At 49.3% G+C, this 18,269-nt stretch overlaps 1 protein-coding gene across 1 annotated transcript; it reads left to right on the forward strand.

Moving 5' to 3' along the window:
* Positions 1-388: 388 nt before the first annotated feature.
* Positions 389-17,803, forward strand: Hrh2 (histamine receptor H2). The gene is made up of 3 exons (XM_032885114.1): positions 389-2,034; positions 9,344-9,488; positions 17,228-17,803. Exons 1-2 carry the CDS (start codon positions 1,044-1,046, stop codon positions 9,445-9,447), a joined length of 1,095 nt encoding a protein of 364 aa, XP_032741005.1. The 5' UTR covers positions 389-1,043; the 3' UTR covers positions 9,448-9,488; positions 17,228-17,803.
* The last annotated feature ends 466 nt before the right edge of the window (positions 17,804-18,269 follow it).

Raw genomic sequence — 18,269 nt, forward strand, 5'->3', positions numbered from 1 at the left:
TTGGGGGATGGAGGAAATCATGATGATTTTGTAGCAGAAAAAAACAATATGAAATTTACAGTTCCACATCCACCACGAAGCTTGATCAGAGCAGAGTCCCGTGGCTGCTTTTAGGCTACAGTAGCAGAGTTGTCATTTCAGCAAACACCCTGCAGGCTACAAAGAAAAGAATACAGGCTGCCCGGTTCTTTCTCGGAAAAACTTGTCAGTTCCTGGTTTACTGTTTCCCACATTTAATAATTCAGTAAATTGAGTGCATTTATTTATCTACTCATTCAATGCATCATTTAATCAACTGAGGATAAATGTCTACCAGTGGGGTTGGGCAGCAACCAGAGGCAAATGAAAGCAGTCTTGTCCTAGATCTGCCCCTCCACTTTTTTTCCTCATGGTATCATAGACTTACATCCTGGTCCCCTTCACCATCCACCATGTGCCCTGACCATCTTGGTCTTTCCTAAGGAGGGATACCTAAAAGAGTCCCCATTGACTCCTAATCTCTCATCTCATGATTGATGTCTAGAAAGACTCACTTTGAAACAGGTCATGCTGTTGGTCTAATTCTGAAGTTCTAAACACTCGATCTTTACATTTACAGCTTCTATGACCTCCCAGAGAGGGTAGCTAATAGTTTGCTACCTTAAGTCATCGATGGGAGCAGGTACCGGCCATGGAGAAGGACATGACAGCCTATGTGTGTGAACCCTTGCATATAAAACCTAAGCCACTTCAAGACACATCCGGCAGTGCCTCAGACTCCATGAGGAACCTAGAAGGTAGATATGTATTACAGACCTGGGAGAAGTCTGGCTTGGAAGACCAGCTAAGGACTGGGGTGTGAGCTTTTAAGGCCCTGTCTTACTTCCTTCTTATCCATGTCCTGCACTTTACAAGGAACAGCTTGATCTATTGTTAGAACAGCATTGGGTCAATCACTAAGCCTTCCCCAACTTGCCTTTAGCTTGGTTGGAAGCCCAATTGTCAGAGCTGGAAGAGAAGTGGCCAAGGCCAAGAGGTGAATGTAGAAGCCACAGGGCCCCAGAATGGAGCCCAATGGCACAGTTCATTCCTGCTGCTTGGACTCTATGGCATTGAAAGTCACCATCAGTGTGGTCCTTACCACCCTCATCCTCATCACCATTGCTGGCAATGTGGTCGTCTGCCTGGCTGTCAGCTTGAACCGTCGGCTCCGCAGTCTGACCAATTGCTTCATTGTGTCCCTGGCAGCCACTGACCTGCTTCTTGGACTCCTGGTGCTGCCCTTCTCTGCCATTTACCAGCTGTCCTTCAAGTGGAGTTTTGGCCACATCTTCTGCAACATCTACACCAGCTTGGATGTGATGCTCTGCACAGCCTCCATCCTCAACCTCTTCATGATCAGCTTGGACCGCTACTGCGCTGTCACGGACCCACTGCGATACCCTGTGCTGGTCACCCCAGTTCGAGTTGCCATCTCTTTGGTCTTTATTTGGGTTATTTCTATCACCCTATCCTTCCTCTCTATTCACCTAGGATGGAACAGCAGAAATGGGACCAAAGGGAGCAATGACACCTTCAAGTGCAAAGTGCAGGTCAATGAGGTGTATGGACTGGTGGATGGGCTGGTCACCTTCTACCTGCCTCTTCTCATCATGTGTGTCACTTACTACAGAATCTTTAAGATCGCCAGGGAGCAGGCCAAACGGATTAACCACATCAGCTCCTGGAAGGCAGCCACCATCAGAGAGCACAAAGCCACCGTGACACTGGCAGCCGTCATGGGAGCGTTCATCATCTGCTGGTTTCCTTACTTCACTGCATTCGTTTACCGTGGGCTGAGAGGGGATGATGCCATCAATGAGGCGGTCGAGGGCATTGTCCTATGGTTGGGCTATGCCAATTCAGCCCTGAACCCCATCCTGTACGCTGCTCTCAACAGAGACTTCCGCACGGCGTACCAACAGCTCTTCCACTGCAAGTTCGCAAGCCACAACTCTCACAAAACTTCCCTGAGGTTGAACAACTCTCTGCTGCCCAGGAGCCAGAGCCGAGAAGGTAGATGGCAGGAGGAGAAGCCCTTGAAGCTCCAAGTGTGGAGTGGGACAGAACTCACACACCCCCGGGGAAACTCAATCAGGTAAAGGTTGTGGGTTGGAAGTGCTGGGAGACACCCCACCTTCGGTGTAGATGGTGCTAAGACCATTCCATGAGCATTTTACAGAAATCATCTCTCATCCTCCCAATGGCTGGCTCTCTTAGGTAAAACGTTTACCTTCATTTTTAAAAGGCCGCATTAAAGGTAGCAGAGATCTTACCAAGGGCCACTGGGCTGGGACCTGAACAGAGTGCTACTCACTCATAGGCCCTTCTTTCTAACTAAATTGCCTTTCCTCTCCGGTAGCCTAAGGATAAGGCCTGACTCTGCCACTCAGGAGTTGTGAGTGATCAGTTATACCCTCGGGAGAGCATGCAAAAGCATGTACCAATCACTTCTTCCTTGGGGAGTGTCGAAGTTGGTAGGGAATGAGAATGGCAGAGGTTGGAAGGTGTGGCCTCAGTAGAACCACAAGTATGGGCTTTGTATGTAGAGTTTGGAGAAGGACATACACAGGCGAGGGGCAGGTGGCTTTCATTTAGCTGGGCTTTGGAAATGAGGTTAGTAGATCTGAGCCATGGAGAGGAGGCTATCATGACCCCTTTGATGTGAGCTAGCAGAGGGAGCCTGTAGATGTTTAAGAAGGGAGTCACACTGATCCATGGGTAGGGGAGAGAGAAAAGCAAAATCTTGTCAGCTGCTTTAAAAGGAAAAAAACCAACTCTGTAGAACACTGGGTAAGCAGAGTGCAGTAATAGTAGGGGCTGGGGGCGCATGTGAAGAGCATAGTGACAGCAAGAGTCCACCTCTTAGAGCTGTCCAGGCTGGGAAGAGAAATAGAATCAAAATGAGATTTCAATAAACTCGCCAGGGACAAAGTCACAGCAGGGTGGTACAGGGACCCCATGACACTGTCTTGGGGCACTGAGGAAGCTGCTGTGTACACAACCAACTCCTACTTGAGTCATGAAGAGGGCCTTGAAAAGCACCTAACAGAGGAATTGCTCAATTAAGGTGGCTTTTCTTTCTCTTTCTACAGACCATACCTTAGCCCCCTACAGTGCTGGTCAGTGGAGCAGACCCAGCCATTCCTTTTATTATCCATTTATTTGCAAGCCCTGATGCTAGGCTCTGAGTTCTGCAGGAAAGCTGGGGCTAGAACTGCCTCATTAGGTTCCTAGGCTCCATCCGGTCCATCCTCACAGGCACCATACCCTCCTACAGGAGGGTCCTCCCATAGACTGCATACCTGCTCCTCTCCTCCCACCCTCCCTCTGGAGAAAACCTTACTGTTCCTGAACCCTGCCTACAGTGTCACAAATTCTATCTTTCTGGCCTCTGGATTCCCCACCCCCCATCAAGTTCATCCTCCAAGCCAGCACAGGGTCTCCCCATGCCTGGAGACTTCCTGGTCCCCACCTGATGGGTAAAATGCTCCCCTCAATCATTTCACCTCTTTCACAAAGCTGAGGATCTGGGAGGAAGGATAAAGACGCAGGAGGAATAGACTAGACAAGAGACAAAAAGGTCCTGTTCGGTTAGGCCTGTGTATTACTTTGTATCAATCAGCAGCCTCTTAACACACTTGGCAGATGACTAAGTTACACCAGGCTTCTTCCCTTTACTATCTGCAGAGGCCAAAAGAGGGCATCAGATTCCCTAGAACTAAAGTGATAGACAGGTGTGAGAACCTGACACGGATGTTGGGAATCGAACTAGGTTTTCTGCAAGAGCAGCTCTCTAGCCACTACCCTCCACTTCATGGACAGGCAACCAAGGCTCAAAGAGTCCAGTAAATTTCTCCAAGTAAGTCATGGTAGGCCATTCCTACAAGCTCCATTACTGAGTAGTCTTTGAGTACTGGGCACCTGGTGGAGTCTGAATGTCCACATTTTCTTCTGGTCCTCAGAGTCACCCTGGGTACTGACTGAGACAGCTCCCAGCTACCTTTCTGTCCTCTCTGCTCTGTCTGAGGGCAAGAACAGAACTCACTTAAAGCCTTTAATTCTGCAAGAATCTTGAAGGCAACTGACCCAGACTCTCCTGAATGGAGAGGAGCAGGGCACAGCCAGATAAGGTAGAGACCTCAGGAGAGGTTAGCCAAACTAACTGGTCCTACCTTTCTAGCTTGAGGCTCTGTCTGTCCCTCCTCAGCCCCATTGTGGAGGGACGGACACCTCACCCATCCCACCCTCTGATTCCATCACTAAATATGAGCTTTTTACTATGTGTTTATCAAACCCTTATTAGATGCCAGTGCTCTCAACACATAGCCCTGACTGGGGCAAACAAGCAGGGCTTCTCACAGGGTGACCCTGAATCAGTAGCTTCCCAGACACAAACCAACTGGTGTCCGGCCACCACCCTTCCAGACATGGCAGAACTAAGATTCCAAACCTGTTTGTTTTCCAAGCCTGGCCTCTGTCCACCAACAAACACCTGGACTTGAACTTGTTTCTGCTTTTGACAGACACCTCAGACTCATTCCTGTAGATACCAGAAGGGGAAGCCAAGGCACTGGAAGACTTTAACCCATCTGTAGTGCGGAGCAGACTGAAAGACCCTTTGGGTCTTATTCCCCTACTCATTTGCTCCCATAATCTCTGTGGAGATAAGATGCTTGGGCACCTAGCCTATCGGTACTTCTGAGTGAGAACTTCCTCATTCCTGCAGAGTCCCTTTGTTTCCACCCCTGGCTTGGCAAAGACCATGGTGCCTGGTCCCAGTTGGGTACCTCCTTCTTCACCTTCCAACCCTCCTCTTGCAAGGAGCCAGAGTGGTCTCCAGTCCCTGAGTCTGCCTTCCTCCCCTCTAAAACCACACAGGCTCTTTCAAAAAGTGACTCGATGGAGGTCCAACCCTTCTGTACTTTTGGATTGAAGGTCAAAGTCTACCCAGCCATAGGCTTTGAATACCGGGAGCCTGCAAATGCACAATTTCTTCTTGTGCATGTGGTCAGCACCTCCTAGGCTACTACATGCTACCCCACCTTCATTTTGGGTTGTGTTTACCCCACTACACCATAAGCTCCCAGGGGGCAGGTCCTCCCCATGTTAATCACTGCTGGGTCCCTGACAGCCAGCACTGTGCCTAGCAGGCTGATGAATAAACTAATTCCTTGCCCTAGGTCTCTGAGAACCCTAAGAAGTGGTCAGAGTCACCCACTCCAAACATCAGGAAACCAAGCCTCAAAGAGGGAAGTTGGGGAGCCTAGAAAAACTCAGGCAGAGCTTGTTCCCTTTTTCATGCACACTGAGTCACAACAGGCCCTCCTCCCAGACTTGGTGCCAGGGCCATATCTCACAGAAGCATCCAGGGCCATTTCTGAGTCACAGAGCCTTGGGTGGGAAGTCTCCCCCAAGCCGCCCACCGCCAAGCAGCTGCCACAGATGGGCCTGGAAGAGCGAAGGCACATGATAATGACATAAAAAGTGTCTCTAGGTAGGACAGCCATCCATACATAGACCCTTCACCACAGCATGGTCTCGCTACACTGGGGATGGGAGATGAGAGGGAGGGGGATGGAGGAGGGGGGGTGGCATTTTTGCTTACTGTTTCAAGTTCCCTCTCTGGAGATGGAGCTCCAATGGCCATCGACATGCCAGAGCTTCATGTCTAACAGACATGCTTCCCTAGAGGAGCTGTTGTTATTAAGAAGGGAAGTTTTCTTCACGGGCCAAAGCGTGTTGGCTCGTTCAAGAGCCCAGATATGTTTAAATCTGTCATCTGACTCTCTGACCTGGCCTAGGTTTTTGTCACATGGGTTTCAGCATTTAACAGCTTCCTCTCAAACAGTAAATGACAGCAGCTCCCTCCCACTGCCTCCCGGGTCCTGCTGGCTGCCTGGTGTAGGACAGGTCTCCCTCTCTTTCCCGATGTTAGCTGCCTGGAGGTTGGATAGACCCAGCATGAGTCATGGTGTCTCTATTTATTGGTTGGTGACACTCGTCAATCTGAGGCGACAGCTCTGACTGCCCTTGAGAGTGAAGGCCCTTACCACCCCTGGTGTGTGGCAGGCACGTGAAGAGACGTGTTTCTTTGTCCTGCATCTGTCTCTTCCTCCTCCCATCTGTATCTCATCTTCCGTCCTCATTTCCTCAGGTACTATCCACTCCTCCATTCAAAGTCCACACGCCAGTGGTTTCTAGAACCTTCACAAAAGCATGTGGCTACTGTCATAGTTAATTCTTGGTATATTCTACCAAGAGAGCCCCCAGTTCCTTTTGTTGTCACCTCCCAGTTCCCACCACTCATTTCTTCAGCCTCTACTCAAGGAACAACAATGCTACATTTTGTGCCTGGCTTCTTTCTCTTAACATGATGCTTTAAAAAAAGAACAAAACCAAAAAACAAACAAACAAAACCTGGTCTTCCTTTATCCATTTTTTTTTTTGGTCTTTGTTTTTCTACCATTCCTTCTAAGACCCATTCCTCCTTCACTGGGGACAGGTGAGGGCATAGTGGACACAGGGATGTATTATGGGATTCAGACACAGACAGCCGTCCACAGGCTTGGCTGAAGAGATCTAGGGTAAGGCAGTGTCTGGGACCACCTAGCTAGCCCAGATCCGACCCTCTTCTTCCTCCCTCCCAGGTGGGTTCCAAATGCCACTGCAAAGCTGCTTCGTAAGCCCACAGCCACAGCCAAGCCACAGCCAAGCCACAGCAAGCCACGACTTCTTCTTCTTTCTCTGCAGACAGTGTGGGCTATGAGAGTCTCTCTTACTCTCAGAGGAAGTCGGGGTGAGGGGAGAATAAAAGGAGCAGTGGGGACCCTGTTGTGGTTGGTCGCTCACTGGAAATAGTGCATCTGGAGATGGTGCCAGATGGAGGTTGAACACCCTACTTCAACTTCTCCCCCAGATTGTGCCTGTCCCCTGGCCTCTCTCTAAGACAGGCCAGCAGACACTGCCTTCCCAGGACCTGGGAAGAGATGAAAGAGCCACCAACTTGTCAACTTTCACCTTTAGGAAAAAAGACTTCACCCAGGTGAGCAGACATGGGAAACCTCAAAAGTCCCTTTCCCCCTGGGACACACAGAGAGAGTCCTCCACCCTGCACGTGATGCTCTGGGCAGACACCAGCCAACATGTCCTGTTGGGGACATACTTGGAAGGGTTGCTTACCTTTCAGAACCCACAGAAGATGTTGGAGCAGGGAACAGATGGGCTTTTCCCCCTCAGAGTGTCAGATAGCTTCCACATCTAAACTTGTAACAGAGAAGCCAAAGTTCTCGTTGCCTATGACTTTGCAGTACTGTGTCTATGTCAAGATGCACAAATTCTTAGTGCTATGCTGGGGATGCCGGAACCGTTCAGAACCGTGTCTCCCTGCACAGGTTCTTAACCTGGAAATGTCAGCCTATACCATACAGCTGAGGTAGATGCAAGGCCTCGGCAACTCAGAGTGTGTAAGTACACACTGGGACATCTGCACGGTGGTCTATCCCCTAACGATGCATTTCTCAGATCGTCGTCAAATTGCTAAATGACACACTGCCTGCCCTTCCATCAAAGGCAGCCATGATCATCAAATAAATACGGGAAGGCGGCTGGGTCCCGCTCAAGTATTGTTTACCGGCTCTAAAATGCCAGTTGCGTGACATTTTCATGGGTCATGAAGTGCTACTTTACATTTTTATAGCCTTTTTGATTTGAACAGACAGTAGGTAGGATTGGGCCCCGGGACGATAATTTTCCAGTGCTGGCGTGGGGGTAAGACATGAATACTGATACCCGGCTTCACACTCCGGGGATTTAGGGATATGTTTGCCCTTTCTGAGCCCCAGGTTTCCCATCAGGAAAAAAAGACAGGATTAAAACTACCTCCCGAAAGGATCAGGATGAGATTCAGCACCAGTTCACACACAGTGCCTGGCACAACTTTGTCTACACTGGGAAAGCAGTGGATTCTATTCCCCATGGCTCTTTGTACATGGGAGAAGCTGAAAGGTTCGGGGCTTCCATGGAATTTTCTCGGGACACTACAGAGTTACTCAAGTTGTCTCCTGAGCCCGCGCCTCCTGTCCTTCCTCTGAAAGCTGGGAACTTGGATTCGTCACAGGGGACCCTTCCAACAATCACCACGTATCAGTGCTTAACAAGGGAGAAAATTATGCCCACAACCCCAACTGCGTTATGTCAAGAATCCCTCGCAGTGGCAGTGGGGAACGTGGTTTTCATACTGATGAGTTGCTTAGTGGGGAGAGGCAGACACATTGAAATTTGTTCTTGTCGTGATTAGCTACAAGTGCCGGAGCGGGGATAGGTCAGGGCATGGGCTATGCACAAGGTGGCTCTGTGGCAAGATCTCTAGCCTTAGAGACCGGCAGCCCGACCTACTGGTGCCTCTGCCTTTTCCACAGAGGTATCTGCTGGCTGTGACTCTGAGAAGGTCACGTCCTTCTCAGGGACCAGATTGTCTCACCTCTTAAAGAGCTGGTCCTGCCCGTGCAGAAACACCAGGGAGCCCCAGGTGTCTTTGCTTTGGGTGACGCTGGTATTTATGTAACACAGAACCTGTTTACAGCAGAGTGTTGGGAGCCGGGATGAGTAGCATTCCAGGGTGTCTACATCTGAGACGCCCCTGACTGGGCTGTCACATTCTCCCTGCTCAGAGACAAGAAGCGAATGGGGGCCTGTACCAGGTTCCACATGGCCATCAGGTCTTCTTGTCCCGTGTGTGCCCCATACTAAAGCTGCAGGGTGCAGGGCAAGCTACATCACAGCCCACGTAAGACTCAGTACTGTGTTGGCGGATGACCCACATACCACCATCACCCACCGACTGGCGCTCAAGACAGGTAGCGAGGAAGTGCCTGACCATATTGCTTTCAATTCATCCCAGGTACAGAGGGCAGAGAAAGGCCAGGGGGACAAGTCCACCCAGGTCCAGCCAGATAAAAGCTGATGGATTTACTGGGGTCACATGAGCGTGGTGCAACTCAGACTTCTGCATCTCTGAAGAGCCCAGCGGGGGCTGTAGCAATGTGGGACACTGTAGCAATGCAGCTCCCGAGGGTCTCCCCTCCTCCAGAGGAATGGCTTACTTTTGCATAGGCTCAGGCGTGAAGGAAGTTTCTTGTGAGTTTCATGACCTTCTGAGCCTCCCTTTCCCCTCTCGGAGGAGAAGCTACTTTTTTCCAAATACGATCTACCGTTGAAAGTCACAGAGGATCCTTATTCTCACTGTCCACATCTGGGTGCACATGTGGTGACAGTCCTGGGTAAGGTGTCCCCAGGGTAAGAGTCTTCCTTTCTTTCTGCACAGGGAGCAGACAGACCATGATGTCACAGATGAAGGAAAACCCTAAGTTTCCAGTGTCTGACAACGCTGTCACTTCCATCTGTGGCCCCAGTGACTCTGGATGCTGAAGGCAGTCACTACAGGACTCACCCCACCTCCAGCCTTTGGGGTAAGTTCCCCCAGGCTCTCTGGGCCCCTCTAGACCTGTCCTATGGCCTGTCCGTGCCAGCACAACTGGCATGTACGGCCTGGGTCACAGCTGGAAGCTGCTAAGATTTTCTGGACCCTATCAGGAGTCGGTCGTACGCACAGGCCCTGGCTCATGCTGCCTTCGGTCTGTTTGTTGCCGTAAGCAACTCCAAGGCGAGCATCCTTGAACCGAGTATGCCCAGATGTCTTTCAGACTTTTCCTAGAAACTGAGTTTCTAGAGACAGTGTTCCGGGCCAGACAGGAGGGATGTTATTTTAGGCCCTTCCTTCCAATTTGCTCGTCCTCAGGACAAGCTTTATAAGTCTCCCTGCTGCTAGCCACATCTGAAGGTATGGCTTCCTCAAAGCCCTATCAGCAGTAGAATCCTCCAAGTGTCGTGTGGCCAGCTGACCAGAGCAGAGGAGACAGACCAAACAGGGAGAAAGAGCACTGGCCTGGAAAGATTGTGGTAGGAGGAAGAAGTTTCTGAGGGAGCTGAGGAGAAGTCATGTGGAAGGAAATTCCTTTCCTAACTTTAAGATCGAAGCCCTTGAGACACTCTGGAGAGCACACTAGGGACTCAGAGAAGATACTGGCATGGATACCCAGGGCACAGGGAGAGCCCCAGAGCAGGGTCTAATGGCAGGCTTCTCCAAGTGTCATGCTCACTGTTGAAGCAACGGTCATGCATGCCAGTTTGCTTGCTTCGGCAGCGAGACACGAGACGAGCTTCCAGAATGCATCAGATACCCTGGGGACCTTTGCATAAGCAGCCAGTAGCCTGAGTCTGGAGGGAGTCTTGGATCTCCCTTATCTTAGGTAAACAATCCTGGAGCTGGTGGCATGGCTCTGTGAATAAAGATACGCTCTAACAAGGCTGATGACCTAAGTCTAATCCCCCGGATCCACACGGTACAGAGAGGTGACTGTCACAAGCTGTCCTCTGATCTCCACGTGTACACCATGACATATATACATATCCTCCCTCTCTCTCTCTCTCTTCCTCTCTCTCTCCCTCCCTCCCTCTCCCTCTCGCTCTCCCTCTCTTATGCACGCATGCATACAAGCATTAATTTTTTTAAAATCCAGTTTCAAGAGAGGAAACACAAGGAGACAGGGTAAACAAAAGCTAGGACTAGGGAGACCTGAGTGGGCCCACTTGCAGAGAGATGGAGCTCCCGGCCCCCAGCTCTGCTTCCTGCATCCTGAGGAGAGCATAGCAGGGAGTCCGGTGCAGCTGGTCTCCCCGGAAGCCGCCATCTTTATTTGCTTTGAGTCCGTGGGAAAGTGGCCCAAGTTCCTGGGTTCCGGGTCCTCATCTAGAGATGATCAACAAACGTTCTCCTTCACATGGGAGTTGTAAAGCGAAGTGAGTCTTGGAGATTCTCACAGGTTTTTGTCCAGCGGTCCAATGCCACTGGGTGACAAAGCGACGGGGGAGGAGCTAAACAGGAAGTAGGGCTCCCCCACACCTTCGTTTCTCCTTCAAGCAACCTGCTCACGTACCATAACATACCCAGCACCAACCTGTTGGCTGTGCTGCCTCAGGCAAGTTTCCCAACCTCTCTGACCTTTGCCACCCCTCCACAGTACAGTGCTCCATCTTCGGCATTAGCGTGGCAAGCAACTGAATACACAAAATGCCTAGTACCAGGCCTGGTGTGCGTAATTGCTCACAGACGATGGCTTTTTTGTGGTTCCCATTGCTCAGTGACAGAGTTCAGATCTAGCAGGCGTGTGTAGCCTAGATCCTTGGACTTACCAGCAACATGTACGTGGCTAGACCTGAATCTCTGGATACCCGAGCTGGTGCCCAGACACCTGGGAGAACTGCCTAAGCCCTCTTCCTGCACTCTCTCAGTGCCGGGGTGGGGGTTATTTCCTGACAGGGTCAGCATTCTGTCCGTGAGGTGAAACAGCTGAGGTAGCAGCTTCAAAACAGGGTTGGGAAGTCTCAGTGTGTGGTCGTTGTCGGCTTTGCTTCAGGACTGAGGTAGCATGTGCATCAGAGAATGCTGGGGAGCAAACCGCTCACCTCATCCTCATCCATCCTCATCCTGGCTGAGAGGCAGAGAGGGAGGAGTCAGCTGAGCTAAATCCCCTCCAGAGCATACAGTCAATGGCCCAGCTTCTCTCCACTAAGCCCCTCCTTTTAAAGGCATACACCCCACACCACCCTGACACATACACCCCATTACTACACCCGACTGACCACCAAGCCTTTCCCCACAGGTGCACCTTTGTGGGAGGGGCAACAACGGAAGGGCAAGCTCCTTTTCCTCATCTTCTGAGACACTCACAGCTTCCACACAGAGTCCTGAGGAAGGGCCAGCCTAGGCCACAGGGAACTTGCCAGGAATGTTAGACAGTTCCCCAAACCCGTGGGCTCCAGGGCCTTCAGTAGCTCCCAGTACCTGGAGACAATACCTCAGTCAGGACCATTCTGCTGTCACAGAAAGGACACCTTTCTGCCTCCTCTGCATATTTTCCTCCCATCCTCAGAACACACCCAGCTCATGGTGTTCTGGGAGACAGAGAAGCAAACCAGTGGCCGCTCAGGGAAGTAAGTGCAGAAACACGAGAGGAGTCAGTAATTCTGGGAGACCTCCGAGACAGCTGCCCAAGGAGGTGACAGCTGAGCAGCCTTGAAACAGGAGTAGAAATGGTCACCAAAAAGAAATGAAGGGCTGGAGACATCGCTCTGGGGCCCTGGGTTCCAGCCTCAACATCCCGAAGGTGGCGAAGCAAAAAGGGTATGTTAAGTGCTAAGAACAACATACGCAGAGTTACAGATACAAGCAGAGCAGTTGGTGGGTCTGTCCGGCCACCTGTCCTGCAGGCAGTAGAGGCCAATGGAAGAAGGTTCTGGAGCTCCTGTCCTGGGATGTTGCTGTTATCACAGAGGGAAGCGGCAGTCTGGAGAGACTGAGGGAGGCATCTCGTGAGGGATGGGTTCTGCCCCCTGGTGGCTGAATGTGTTCTAACACCTTCAGTTCGTCCAAATGATACGTATTTAGGAATATTCCTAGTCTGAACCCTGGTAAGCACCAGCAACAGAAATTCAGTAAAGAAAGACGGATAGAGGTGGTCACTGACTCACAGAGCTGGGAGGTCAAGGGTGGCTTGATGGTGACTAGAACCAGCGCTACCAGAACTGGTAGCCCTGGTCAGCCTGAGGTCTGACCTCAGCTTCTCAAGGTCAACAGGCTTCCTTCTCCCCTTCTCCCTGTGTGAGCTGCAGCTGGCCCAAGCTCCTGCCTTGACGGTCTTTTCAGACGCAATAGAAAGGTGCTCTCCCCGATACTGCTCCAGTAAATGTTTCAAGGCTAAACTTTCATTGCCTAGGTATCCCCCCAACATGAACGAAAAATAAAACCGTCAAAAGTTTTTAAAAATTCATTGATAGAATTAGGTCTTGGTTTTTCTATCCTGAAACTAATTGTCATGAGTCCAGTGAAGAACACAGCGGGAGGCGGGGGTGGGGGGTTGTCAGCTTCCCCTCTTCCACATGGGCCAGAGTGGGGATCTGGGGAGGGGGTGGAGTTAAAGTGTTCCCGGGAGAAGACAATGAAAAGGTGGCCCTGTTCTCTCTTGAAGCCCACTTAACAGTCTTTTGCAGCAAGTGTTGGGGCTCAAGGCAGAAACAGGTTGTGGGGCTATGAGAGGGATTGAAGATGGGAAAACCTTCTAGTGTCTCTATAAACCTAGGCTGGAGTCTGCTCACTGTGGGACTCCTACCATGGTTTGGTGTGGCTGATGGCCAACGGACTTCGCACCTATGCAGATCGAAATGCCTTGGGTAGCCTTACCTTAAAAGGGAAGGTGGAAATCCACGAGATGCTGAGGTAAGGGGGTGAAGACAGGGGCAGTTTGGAAGAAAGCAAGAAAATAGGGGGACATTTAGACAGGGAAGGGTGATGGTGAAATAGAAATCAGGAGGAAAGGAACAAGTGAGAATATATGAGTAATCTCATTCGCCAATGGAATAAAATGACCAATTAGAAGGATACGAAGAGACACGCATGGTAGCCGGGACCTACAGTCCCAGCACTGGCGACCTGAGATAGGGGAGCGTGGATTCAAGGCCTGCCTGGGCTACAGGGAGAGACACTGTGTCCACAGAAGTGCCCGTGACATGGCTCAGCTGAGCTGGCTGCACAGTCCCCAGAGGCCATGCGAAGGTGGCAGGAGAGAATTGGCTGGACAAATCTGTCCTCTGACCATGACAAGCGTGTGACAGCATTTGCACACCTTTCACACCACACAGCCAATAGTAACAATAATAGTAAATAAGGTTTTCAAAGAAGAAAGGGGGAGTTTGCCAGATTTGATCTTTTTTAAACAATTATTTTGTAATGAACAGATTTAACATGAAACAGAAATATTGATAATATAAGGAAGAATATATATATATATATATATAATACCATGCACCAATGCTAACAAAAAGAAATCTAGCTAGCTCTATTGCTATCATACAAAATAAACTTTGAGCGGAAGGTATTATTAAGGATAAATGTGGCCAATGTATTTGATGAGAGTTAATCTCCCTGAAAGATAATTTTAATTCGTATGTATCAAATGACCCTAGCTTGAAAAACATGTAAAGCTAACAGAAACACAAAGGAAAAACTTACAACTCATTTTAACACAGAATGTATAATGTATTATCAGTATTTAAAAACCAGGTATATGAGTATCGATGTAAGAATACAATTCTTTATGAATGCAATTGAAAGTGTAATGCTTCTTCCCAGCAAAGGCAGAACACATTCCTCTCAAACGTATGAGGAACACAGAAGAATTCTCTAGAGCCAGGTGTAGTGGCACACGCTTAGTCCCAGAGGCAGAGGCGCGTGGATCTCTGTGAGTTCAAGGCCAGCCAGGGCTACATAGTGAGATCCTGTCTCAAAAGAACAAACTGAAGAAAAGGACTTGAGTGGCAACTAGACCTCTGCTCATAGAGCCGTCCTCGAATGATGACAAAATTAATAACAAAAGAAACCTTTGCTAACTTGCAAACACATCCCTTGGTTGGTGGGATGAAGAAAAAAAAAACCTCTTTATGCTGTTAGGAAATACAGTTGAGTACTTGACACTGGAAACAAGACCTCAGAACATACATGGTTCCTCAAAGCATCCGCCATGGGAAATGCAGACGTACGTGCTTAGAACATAAGCAATGAGTTTGAAACGTAAGAACTAAAAATTCAACTTAGAAAGTTAAAAAGAGGGTCTGGAGAGGTGACACAGAAGTTAGGAGTGCTGGCTGCTCTTCCAGAGGTCCAGAGTTCAATTCCCAATAACCACATAGTGGCTCACAACCACCAGTACCGGCATTCAGGTGTACATGCAGACAGAGCACTCATATACATTAAACAAACAAACAAACAAAATCATTTTAAAGGAAGAAAGTTAAAAAGATCAACACCAAGCACCCATACACAGTAAAGAAAAGAACAACCACAGAGCAGACATTAATTAGTGAAGCAAAAGACCAAGGCTTGGTCAAAAGAAGAGCAGCAAATCCAACAGCAGATCTATGGAAAGTTCTAGAAAAACGAACAAGTACATGGCATAAAGAATGGAGGATGTTTTCGTAGATTTTTGGTAAAATTAAGAACAAGAATACCGGGGGGGGATCAACTCCGTGTCTACCCAAAGAGAAAGATTGGGTGGGGAAGTTCAGTCAGCACCACACACAGATAGGAAAACCATTTGCATGTTAAAAATGGTGATGGAAGAGATCAGGAAGAGAAAAAAAAGTATTGGATGCCATGTGTCTTACTCAGGGTTTCTATTCCTGCGCAAACATCATGACCAAGGAGCAAGCTGGGGAGGAAAGGGTTTATTCAGCTCACACTTCCACATTGCTGTTCATCACCAAAGGAAGTCAGGACTGGAACTCAAGCAGGTCAGGAAGCAGGAGCTGATGCAGAGGCCATGGAGGGATGTTACTTACTGGCTTGCTTCCCCTGGCTTGCTCAGCCTTGCTTTCTTATAGAGCCCAGGACCACCAGCCTAGGAATGGTCCCACCCACAATGGGCTGGGTCCTCCCCCCTTGATCACTAATTGAGAAAATGCCTTACAGCTGGGACTCATGGAGGCATTTCCTCAAGGGAGGCTCCTTTCTCTGTGATAACTCCAGCTCATGTCAAGTTGACACACAACTCCAGCCAGTGCATCATGTGACGTACAAAAACCAATTCCAACATCAAGGGCAACATTTAAACTTGTAGAAGGAAAAAAAAATAAAATTCTTTGATGACTTTGGGATGTAAAAGGGTTTTCATTAAAAAAAAAAAAAAACCCAGAAGGGAAGATAAATAAATCATGGCTACTAAAATGTAGGCAAATGGGGGCCGAGTTGTGGGCACGCTCGGTACACAAGCATAGGGACCTGGGTTCGAACCCCCGGAAACCACATTAAACAGTCAGGCACGATCACATGTGCTTATAACCCCGGTACTGAGGGGTGAGGACAAGTGGATCTCTAGAGCTTGCCAGCCAGCCAGCCGACCCAAAAGGTTGTACTTCAAGTTCCATGAGAGACCTGTCTCAGGGTAATAAGAATAAAAAGTCAGCCTCACGGGGGGAAAAAATCATAAAACATGATACCATCTACATTTAAAAAAATGTAGGCAGAACAAAATATTTGCTGAGGTGAATCAGGTGCTCGAGCAGTTCGACCTCTTAAATAGTCTTTAGATCATGTATATGTACTGATTAAGTAGGAACTGTCTGTCTGGAGGGCTAGTGCCCTTCATTCAAAAGTGTCTAATCGCTGAATCGCGCACCGAGAGGATTTACTGGAGTAGGGGATTAATCCGAGTTGTTATTTGTGTCTTTTTTGTTGGTTCTGGGGTGCTGACCTTTTACTGTCATGATGAATTACTGGGCTCCTTAGAGGGCAAAAGCTAGTTCGCTTCAGCCAGAAGTGGCTCCTTGGTAGTAATTTCAGCAAGAAGTACTTTCTCAGAGCTACGGGAATGTTCGTCCAAGGGCAGACACCTCCCTGCTAACTTGGCCAAATATGTACACTGCTCGTGTGGGAGCGAGAACCTCTAAAATGCCGCAGGCCTGACCTTGAAGTCCAGATGAAGGTTCAAAGGAGAGAAGGTCAGGGGCCACCTAGGAGTTCCCAGCAATGACTCAATCAGGGTGTGTCACACACAGAAGGAGGCTGGGAATCAGCAGAGCCTTTGTCCACGGAGCCTTGCAAATCCGGGGATCCACAGTCACAGCCACCACGTGACGAGCAGAAGTGTGCATGGGAAGTACAGTCTTCATCCCTCTCTCTGTGTGGAAGGAGGAGCAGGGAGCTTGATTGTCCCACTGGAGGGCAGCAAACTTTGATGTTTTCCCAAGCTTCCCCAGCTCGTACAAGACACACGCATGAGATGGCTCTGGGTTCCATCTCCAGCACTGCAAACATTGAAAAGTGACACGGATATGGAACCCAACAGGGCAGCTGCTTCCTGGCTTACTCAGCTAGCTTCCTTACAGAGCCCATGCTCCTCTGCCTAGGGATGGCACCACCCACAGTGGACTGTATCCTCTTACACTAATTAGCAATCAAGAAAAATCCCCTCAGATAGGCCAATCTGACTGAGGCAATTTCTCAACCGAGGGTCCCTCTTCCTGTGTGTGTTAAGTTGCACAAGCAAGTTTAGCCATGACAGTACCCCGGCTCTGACCTGTGCTTGTGTCTCTGCAGGAAAACAGCACTGTCTTGCACCACATGCTCCAATGGCCTCCCAAGCTGCTGCAAGAGCCTGTGGAGGCTTCGTTTCCTCAGGCAACACCTACAAGGAACCTCAGAGGAGCAATCGGGGGAGCCACTGTCTGAATAGACAGAAAGGACACACCACAGGAAGGAATGGGGGCATTGCCCTCTGAGGCTGTCTAGATCCTGCCCAGGACACCAAGATACTGGCCTTATTTGTTGGATCTCTTTTCTGGAGCCCCTGTAGATCAAGCCCCACCAAAACCACCGAGGACAAACTTCAGCCTGGAGGCTCACAGAACATACAGATAAGCTTCCCTGAGAGCAGATTCCAGACAGGTACTTAGGCTTACTTAGGCTGAATTCCCTGGGTTCAAAGCTCACGTTGGTGCTGGCCCTAGAAGTCATGAGCAGAGAGAGCAGGGCAGAGACGTTTACACATGTGTGCATGGACACACTTCTGTAGAAAACATGCACATCTGCTGAGCAGGGCAAGGAATGCGATCATACAGCACTGGCCCCACTCACTTCCTTGTGGGGGTCTCAATATGAGCAGAAAAAAAAAAAAGAGAAGAGAATGGGAGAGAAGGAAGAGGAGAGAAATTGCCCTCCCTGAACACCTAAGTTCCAGGTACTTTGCCTGTACAGGCTCTCATAATTTATATACATACGCTTAGGATAAACATCACTGTCCAGACTTTACAAAGAGTCAGGGTAGTATGGAATGTACCTCAGGCCACTCAGCCAGAGAATGTGCCTGAGATAGAGGTACGCAGAAAATACTCGGTGAGTGAAAGGGTGTGTGAGAAGATGGATGGGTGGATGGTTGGATATATAGGTGGATGGATGGATGGATGATGGGTGGGTGGATGGATGAATGGATGAGTATATATGGATGGATGATGGTGGGTGGACGGATGAATGGATGAGTATATATGGATGGATGATGGATGGATGGATGGATGGATGGATGGATGGATAGATGGATGGATGGATGATGGATGGATGGATGGATGGATGGATGGATGGATGG

Source organism: Rattus rattus, chromosome 14, assembly GCF_011064425.1.
Source record: "Rattus rattus isolate New Zealand chromosome 14, Rrattus_CSIRO_v1, whole genome shotgun sequence".
NCBI lineage: Eukaryota > Metazoa > Chordata > Mammalia > Rodentia > Muridae > Rattus > Rattus rattus.

Coding starts and splice junctions, on each gene's coding strand:
- Hrh2 (XM_032885114.1), top strand. CDS start 1,044: ATGGAGCCCAATGGCACAGTTCATTCCTGCTGCTTGGACTCTATGGCA. Junction 2,035..9,343: donor CAGGAGCCAGAGCCGAGAAG/GTAGATGGCAGG, acceptor CTTTCTGCACAG/GGAGCAGACAGACCATGATG.